Source organism: Oreochromis niloticus, linkage group LG11 (genome assembly GCF_001858045.2).
Source record: "Oreochromis niloticus isolate F11D_XX linkage group LG11, O_niloticus_UMD_NMBU, whole genome shotgun sequence".
Lineage (NCBI taxonomy): Eukaryota > Metazoa > Chordata > Actinopteri > Cichliformes > Cichlidae > Oreochromis > Oreochromis niloticus.
Genome location: NC_031976.2, coordinates 35,922,842 through 35,931,993, shown reverse-complemented (window position 1 = coordinate 35,931,993; position 9,152 = coordinate 35,922,842). Strand labels below are relative to the sequence as shown.

The 9,152-nt window shown below is 38.3% G+C and overlaps 1 protein-coding gene across 1 annotated transcript; it reads left to right on the top strand.

Annotated features, from left to right (window-relative positions):
• Positions 1-384: 384 nt before the first annotated feature.
• On the top strand, positions 385-7,054 carry LOC100707375 (high affinity immunoglobulin epsilon receptor subunit beta). The gene is made up of 7 exons (XM_003451220.5): positions 385-536; positions 2,283-2,483; positions 2,597-2,710; positions 3,473-3,529; positions 5,604-5,846; positions 5,967-6,089; positions 6,649-7,054. The coding sequence occupies exons 2-7, from the start codon at positions 2,307-2,309 to the stop codon at positions 6,712-6,714; spliced, it is 780 nt and encodes a 259-aa protein (XP_003451268.2). The 5' UTR covers positions 385-536; positions 2,283-2,306; the 3' UTR covers positions 6,715-7,054.
• The last annotated feature ends 2,098 nt before the right edge of the window (positions 7,055-9,152 follow it).

Genomic DNA, 9,152 nt, shown 5'->3' with positions numbered 1-9,152 from the left:
AGCCTCCAGGCTGGGCACACAGCAGGAGGGAGGCAAAGAAGCTCCCCAGCCAGGCTGAGAGGATCCACAGAGCCCTAGCGGCCACGGTCGGTCACAGCCCCGGTGCAGAGAGCCCCCTCCGAGGAAACACTGGAGATATGACCTAATAAGAATATAAACAGGATAAAAAGATAAAATAAATAAGAGTGGGATACAATATAAATATAAGTATAAACAGAGTAAGAAGATAAAAAATGAATAAGAATACAATCAATAAATATTAGGTAAAACTAAATTAATAATATAAATAGAACATGAACTGAACTAGACATAAACTTGTGGCTCCTCCCATGTCACCGCTACCTTTTCTGCAGGTGTTACCTTATACATCATATTTTTTACGCTCATTTTTCTTACAATGGAGAGCATAAAGAGGAGGTGCTATTGGTAGCGATGTTGCCCAGTTCCTGGTTTCCTCTTTCCAGTGTACCGCTTACTTGATCAGACTTGTTTGCTTTTCAAACGGAGTTGTTTAAGTTTTTGTTCTTCACTAACAGGTAAGTCTTTCATGTTTGATTCAGTTTGTAATTCAGGCTAATTAAGAGTTATGTCTTTATGTAAAAAATGTGGTTTAATCTAATCGTTGTTCATTGATCTGGAGGGTTAAACTGCTTTGGAGTCAAACAGTTTTCTTACCGTGTTTAGGTTCGGTAAATTCCAGACTTTGGAAATAAATGCTTGCGTGTTTGTTTTCAACTACAAGGGGATTTTCAACTGCCTGAGAACACATGTACGGCCTGACTAGCAGCGAGTGCTTCCGCTTCTAATATTCAGCTTGTAATTCAGACTAATTAAGAGTTGTGTCTTTATGTCAAAAGAATTGTGGATTAAGCTAATCATTTTTCATCGATCTCCATGTTGTAAGTTTAAACAACATCAGAAAACACACAGGTTGAAACTGATTTTATGATTTCTGGGAACAAAAATACAAGTGCTAAAGTTAATATTAGTCTAATCATAAATATAAAATATAGTATATTTATCCATTGGTTCAGGTGTTTCATGTTATGGATGTAAAACAACACAAAAGAGGCAACTGGCCAATTTTAACATGACTTCCTTGTTCCTGAACAAGAGCGTGCAGTAAATAAAGCTGGGGCTGGCGCTGACATCACTATGTGCTGCACATGTGGATTTAACTACATTTCTGAAGTTTTTTAAATGTGTTGCATTAAATAGAAAGAAGTTTCTATTATCTAGCTTTGCTGATATAAATGTGGTGAAAATTACTGAGAGAGAGAGAGAGAGAGAGATTTTAATTTAAAAACTGAAGGAGCAAGGAGAAACAATTCAGCAAAAAATGAATGATTAAATAAATAATAATGACAATTTTATGTGAGGCAGAGGCAGGAAATGGACCCAAACTCACGACTCAAACACCAAAACGTAACTTAGGATGGCAGGTTTATTGGTGGGGAAATTCTTTCATAAAAATAAACTCGCACAAAAACAAACCAAAAAACCTTGAGAATAAATAAGAACAGAACACTGGAAAAAAAAACTAAATCTTCAGGAAACTAGAAATGTAGGACTGAAACTGGAAACACAGAGAGACTTACACACAAGAAGGTACAACTGGACAAAAGGCAAAGGAAAACACAGGGTTCAAATATACAAGGGAATAATGAGGAAATGGGGAACCAGAAGGAAACACAGCTGGGATTTATTAGACATAACAAGACAACGGGAAACAAAACTAGAGTGTCCAAATTCATGGCCTGCATCCTCCTGAGGCCACATTTGTAGACCGACTACGTCACAGCTACGCGCTGAAGGCTGTCCAAATTCGTAGACTTCTCCAAATGTGTCCTCCTTTTCCCCGAATTTGAAGGCTGGGTCAGGTGTGTCCTTCGTGGCCCACAGTATCACAGAATTCATAGCGCGGCCCAGCCCATTCCAGTTTTTAACAATGGCCGCCACTACCAAGTTTTAATATTATCCTTATTACTCTTTCTGGGTCACAAAATAAACTTTTAACATATTTTCAGAATGTACCTGTGTAAACTTCAAATATCTACTCGGTTTATCAAGACATCGCATATTTGCAAAAATGCGTTTTTGGAGACGTCTGCTACCCACCAGCTTGATAGCTAGCCAGGAGCTCGAGGGTCACTAGAGCAGCCGAGAACAGCAAAGTCTTGGCACATCATTTTCAGATCACCGCGGTCTTTCACTACTCAGGTTAAATGTAATATATAAGTCACTTAGATAACCTAAAAATGTTATTGTTTGGCTTTTTTCAGTGTTTTATTTGTTCGTGAGACAGGATGTCAGTGACTGTGTCCAAGGCTGATGGGGTCACAGTACTCACTCTGACCTCTGACCCCCAAAGTCCTTGGCCTCCTCTGTGCCAGATCTTCAAGAACCTTTGCTACAGTCCAGTGTGCTGCAGTGTGTCTCAGCACCTGAGAAGCCTCAACAGAGCTTCTCAGACAGTGCTGGGGGTGAGCTACAACCATCTATACATCACATTTTATATTATGCCTATTTTGTAATTTGTAGTTTTTTCTTAAACTGCACAATGTTCACTGTTCATACTGTACTTCATTTTTCACAGACTCTGCAGATAATGATCGGGCTTCTCAACATTGGATTTGGACTTATACTCTATAGTACTTGGACCTCCTTTTACTTAAACTACTTAGGCTTTCCATTTTGGTTGGCTGCATTGGTAAGGAAATAATGATGGATAATGATGTATATTTATTGTTGTCTAATAAGCAGCACAGTGGTTGTTATTGTTGCCTAATAGCAACAAGGTTCTGGATTGGGTGTGAGTTGTGTGTGAGTTATTTCTGGGTGATCCGGTTTCCTCCCACAGCCCAAAGATGTGTTTCATGTTAACTGGTAATTCTAAATTGGTCTTAGGAGTGGAAATCAGAGTGTTTGGTTGTCTGTTTGTGATAAATTGGTGACCCGTGTTGCTCCCTTGTTAGTGAGATTTGGTTAAGAAAAAGGATGACCACTGCAGGTCATACTGGATACACAAGATGAGAAATAAAATGCCAAAAAGAGCCATGAAAACCAAACCTGTCACAGTAATGGAATGGGAATCATCTGAGTAATCTTTAACAGAAGATCATTTTTGGTTCAAACATATCTTTCCACAGGGTTAAATATGTGACAGAAAGCTTAATTGCCAAGTTTTGTCCAAGATCTATCTAAGAGTGATGACACCAGTGCACATTTACACGCACCAGTTCATAGTTTTGCTAGTTTACATAAAAAATTGGCTATAGTTCAAAATAGCAGTTTACACAAACAAAGTATACAATTGTTCTCTCATTGTCAAAAGCTATCCTGCAAGAAGAGGGGATAAAATGTCCATAAAGACCCCTCCTGTTCTTATAGTGGAGTGTTTTCTCTGTTGCACGCAGTAAAAAGATGGACATGAACTTTATTTATGTATCTATTTAATTTTTCTTTTGTGTAGTTCATCATCTTCGGCATTATGTGCATTTTGTCTGAGAAGTATCCAAGTCCATGTTTGGTGAGTATTTCAGCTGTAAAACATTTTCATATGATCTCTAAAGGACTTTTTGATGTCATGTCTTGTTCTTATTTGCATTCATGATAAATATATTAAACATGTACAGTATGTCCTACAGCATACACACACTTACATAAATACTGGAGGGAAGTTTGCTGAGGGAGGCCTTAACACCCCTCTAGTCTAGATATAACTGCTGCTGCTAAATTATTTTTATCAAATAAAATAGGCCTAGGCAGCACTTGTCCTTCTCTTGTATTCTTTACGGCAAAGAAAGACACAGCTCAAAGTGGTCAAATTCAAAAAATGATCTTTAATTTTACATATTCCGGAATATGGAGACCGAGCAGGCACACAGACATGCCAGCCGAAGTCTCAAACAAAAACAGGAAGCCTGGTTATTTATATTCTTCCTCTAGACGTCACGCACACTTTAAGTTTCGATCAAACACTAGTTAGTTTCACTTTCTGCCTGCACCTAATACGCTCTGCAAAAACACGCAGTTTCCTGTCAGCCTGCGACCTAGTTTTACACTGAAGTCTAGGCCTCTCATAAAACAATCTAATCAGCAAAAAAGCATTAAGATTATATATTTATTTCTTAACACCTGGATCAGCTGGAGCTTTCTTCAGGTGCCTTCCCAGCTTTGACAAATGTCCAGCTGGGATAAGCACATTTACTCGGGGCCTTCTTGATGTGATGTTCTTCTGCTTCCCTGACCGCTTTGTCTGTGGGGATGGTGTTCATTCTGCGTTGTAGTGTGCTGATGAAACCCAGATTGTGCTCCACTGGATAATGAGAGTCAAACCTTAAATACTGATCCGTATGTGTGGTTTTACGGTACACATCAGCATTTAAATGTCTCCCATTACTGATGGAAATCCTACAGTCTAAGAAGGCTAACCTGCAACTTTTCATATCCAGCCATTGATCAGTGGTTGTAGATCAGCAGTCATGAGAATTTGCATACTAATGGTCAAGAAACTGACCTCACAGCCCATTGTTCATCAGTGGTGCCAGTTTCAGTCATTATGCAAATGAGACTGAAGAGGATGGATGAGTGACCAAACATTTCTCCCACTGAACCAGCTTTCTGGGATTTCCTTACCTGGATGATTGAGCATGCATGAAGACGTCACATTAGATTTCCTGAGAGATTACACTGAATAGGGGATGTGATCCAGAACTCGTTCTGTTTCTATTTTTCATCATGTCAAGAAGAATAAAGGAAGAGGAAAATGAAAAAGAGTCAGATCAGCTGGCTAAGGTTAAAAAACTGCTGCCTAAGTTTAAACATAACTTCCGTAAAATTATAATTCACGTCGAAGAAGCTCTCATTTTTTAGAAATCTGGCCAAATTAATGAACCCCCTCCACAAATGTGATTATCTAGACTTGGGACCAGGAGGCAGAGTTGCAGTCTTATTATGTGTCTCTGCAGCTTCTCTCCTCCTGTCACCTCCCATCCTCTGAGAGACTGTGTCAGCTGCCAGACAAAAAACAAAAAATAAACAATCAAAAACATTTTAAAAAAATCACAAAGAATAACAATAAAGTCCACAACGATCCACAACTGCACCAAAGAGTAAAATCTATCCGGTCTAGTGTGGACATAGCCTAAGGGGAGACAATGCTAGGGACACAGATATGAGACAAGGGACCGTCAAAGTAAAAAGACATGAACACAAGGGGAGCACAGAAAAAATAATAAAAAACCAGAAAACTCTAAAAATTGATAAACACAAAACATAAACATGGAGTCACCAGACTGACATCTACGACAGAGATTCAAAATCTGAAGAATCATCAGAATCAGATACTTTATTAATCTGAAGTGAAGAATAAGATTAACAAACCAAAAACAGAAACACAAACTTAACATGAAAATCACAACCATCATATCCTAAAGCAGCAACTAGACAGAAACCAACATTTAGATTATGAAGAATCCAGACATGACTACGTAAACATGCGTACTCACATAGGATATGATACTTTAGTCTAAGAATGCACTAAGTGTCATTTATGGTTTGGATATTTTCTTGTACATTAACTGGTCATTTTTGTTTTTCAGGTCATCCTTACTGTGATTCTGAATCTGACTGGAGTTGCTTTTGCCATCACAGGCATTGCACTGTACGGCATTTCTTTAGTAATCATTGGTTATTGGAGGAACTATGACTACAACTGCTACAGTCGCTACAATGGCTACAATGGCTACAATGATTACTGGTATGGAAGGGAAACAATAAGGCCTCCATCTTTGGAGGAAAAACTCCTTCAGGAGAATTGCTTGGAGGGCCAGGCAGTGCTGGTGGTAAGTTAGGGAAAGCAGAAAGAAAAATAGCACATATACACTATATTATACTCTCTTGTATGCTGTAATATATAACATTTTGAGACTTTAGATGAAACACTGTTGTTTGTGTCCCATCAGATGCTCCTGAGAAGCATCAGTGCTGTGATGATCATCTTGTCTGTTCTGGAGCTCTGTGTTGTGATAAGCTCTGCTGTCCTGGGAATCAAGGCTCTGAGGAACAAAGAAAAAGGACAAAACAAGGTAGATAATGGACAACACAGCGGTTCAAGCACATTCTGATAAACATGTTAAATAGTAGAAGATGTTGGCTGAACACATGAAGTGTTCTTGCAGGAATTCGGTTTGTTTGGTCTGAATATCAGTGAAACCAGGTAACAAACAGTGAGCCTGTGCAGTGTTCTCACACTCTCTACCAGTTTGAGTGAGTCAGTTAAAGTTTATATCTGATGTACAGACAGAGAGCAGAATGACAGCATAAAACAAAACAACTGGAACTGGAACTGCTGCAGAGAAAGAGAGCCATGAGGAAGAAGAACTGTTGGGACTAATAAAAAAATTTTGAAAAAAAAAGCTTGAACAGCTGCGCACAACTTTTTGTTAGTGTGAACAACAACCGCTTACCACAGTTTGTTTTAATAACAATAAAATAATTTGTAATTGCACGTTATTTTTAACGTCACCTTAAATGTTGATTCCTTTTTGTATTCCTGCTTGAAAATGTCATCAAAGTGTGTGCAGTCGTGTTTGTTTGTGACTGGATGGAGTTATTACACTTTACAAATATTATTTTCTCTTTTAGAGCACTGACGACCCAGAGCTCTACAAACCTCTGCTGGAGGAAGTCACTGCACAGCCTGTGGCATAAACATCTTGGCTCTGTGCATGGAAGTGTCAGAGATTTAACACATTGTTACTAATAACTCACTGACAATATCCGAATTATGACTGTGTGTTGATGTAGTGATTTATATCTTATATTTAGTTAGATCCCAGCACCATCATGTAAAAATTGATTGATAAAGAAAAAAATAATTGTTACAAGTCTCTTGTTCTCTTTCTTTTTTTTACAGAAGTGTTTAAACAGGGAATGTCAGGTGGAGGTTGTTATTTTTAAATAAGGTTTGAAATTTTAAGAAAGTTTTTACTTTTCCCAGCCTGTGTTGTAAATGATTTCTTGGCATGTTCAATAAAGCATGAAAAATTAAGCTGTTCTGCAAATTTTTTTTTATTTTTAATTCAGATTGTTTGCCTGTAATCGTGAATCAGATCGAGACCAAAACACATTCTCATTTCTTCCAAATGCGAGGAGGCACTCCTGGTAACAGGCTGCATTTAGTTCCTAGTTTCTGTTTTTCTAACTGCGCAGCAAGCAACCAGTCTGAGTTTAGTTTATTTTAGTTTACTTTAGTTTAGGAGCTTTTTATTATAAGTTACATGCTGTGTTCTAAGTTTAATCTCATTAAAAGATTATTGGAAACATACATGAAATACTGGAGAAAGTCACTGCACAGCCTATAACCTAAATGTGTTGCCTCTGTCCTTTAACGTCACTGAGTTGAACAAAGTATTCTTAGTATCAGTATTCTTGAAGTGCTGCTTAAAGAGTGCATTCCTGCTGTGTTTTGTATTTTTGACACTTTGTATTAATTGATTCTGACATATTCAGTTTTCCATCATTGTTGTTGTTCTTCTTTAGTGGTACCCATGAGGGTTTTTTTGCAGGTAGCGTTTTCTATTAACTAATTGCGAATGTCACAAATGTTGTGAGTTTTTTGGAATTTGTTTTTATTAAAACTGATTTAATATTGGAACATGTAGTACAAAATTGATGCCATCTTTAGCTGTTGCATGGTGTTATTGTTTAGTATACTGCATAAATTGTTGAGAAGGAAGAAAACTTAAGTTTGGATTTGAATTTGTGTTTAGCTGTAAAAATAGGATTTGAGTGAGTTTGACAAAAGGCCATAACTCACGTCGGTCGCTTACAGTATAATTGATTGATTGATTGATATACCTTTATTAGTCCCACAAGGGGGAAATTTCATAAGGCTGCCGACCTATTGCACGCAATGGCGGCGCCATCAGGTGGAACCAGATAATCTTCACATTTTCTTTTACATCACATTAATGGCTGGGTGTGTGTGCTTACCTGGGGAACACCTGGCACCAGGATGCACTATGGGAAGAAGGCAATGCTGTGGATGGACTGTGATGTTTTGGGCAATGTTCTGTGTAGGGCCTTGCCATCCATGTGGATGATACTTTGACACAGACCACTTACCTAAGCATTGTTTCAGACCATGTACACTGTTTCATGGAATGGTACTCCCTGGTGGTTGTGGCCACTTTCAGCAGAATAAAGCACCCTGCCACAAAAGAAAAATGGTTGAGGGATGGTTTGGGGAGCACAAAAGAGTTTGAGATGTTGGCTTGGTCTCCAAATTCCCCAGATCTCAATCCAATCAAGCATCTGTGGGATTTGTTGGCCAAACAATTCCGATCCATGGAAGCCACACTTCACAACCTACAAGACCTTAATGGACTTATTACTAACATATTGGTGCAGATATTACAGCATCATTTGGTACATGCTACATTTAGCAGTACATATCCCTAAACAATATATCCACCCACATTGTGTTGAACAGCAATGAAGAAATTTCCTCCAGTGAACAGCAGTAACCCAGTGACTTCCACTGTGGAGACAAACTGTTAAATTTGAAGCATTTGTTGGCTTTTTAAGTTGTCTGAATGTATTGTGAAGCTATGACATCTATACATCTATACACCATGGGGGATTATGGAGCAAATCCCCAGGGCAATCAGCTGACAGTGGTAAGTGTGGGGAAGAAGAAGCTGCAAAGTTAATCTCATCCTCCATTATCACTCATCCATCTCTGACTGCAGCCCAGGGAGATGATCAGTATCTATGAGAAAGATATGTCTCAAACATGCATTAAATTTTAAAAGAAGTGAACATTGACATTTCACCAAAAGTCAGCCAACATTTTCTGAGAGTAACAACAAAGAGTACGTTTGTGTCCAGATGGTGATTCTAGGGATCAATCTGCTGCTGGTCATCTTGTCTGGTGTGTCGGCGTCACCATGACCTCTGCCTTTTGGGAGATCAAAGCTCAACTTCAAAACATGGTAGAATATTGACAAAGATCCTTTTTTATATTTATCTTAAACCTGTATTTGCATAGGAAATGTTGTGCGAAGACAAAAGTATTTATATTTATATTTGTAACTTTCTACATTTTGGGTGAAACCTTGTTCTGAGGTCACTTTTGAGGATATGAT

Coding starts and splice junctions, on each gene's coding strand:
- LOC100707375 (XM_003451220.5), top strand. CDS start 2,307: ATGTCAGTGACTGTGTCCAAGGCTGATGGGGTCACAGTACTCACTCTG. Junction 3,530..5,603: donor AGTATCCAAGTCCATGTTTG/GTGAGTATTTCA, acceptor TTTGTTTTTCAG/GTCATCCTTACTGTGATTCT. Junction 5,847..5,966: donor AGGGCCAGGCAGTGCTGGTG/GTAAGTTAGGGA, acceptor GTGTCCCATCAG/ATGCTCCTGAGAAGCATCAG.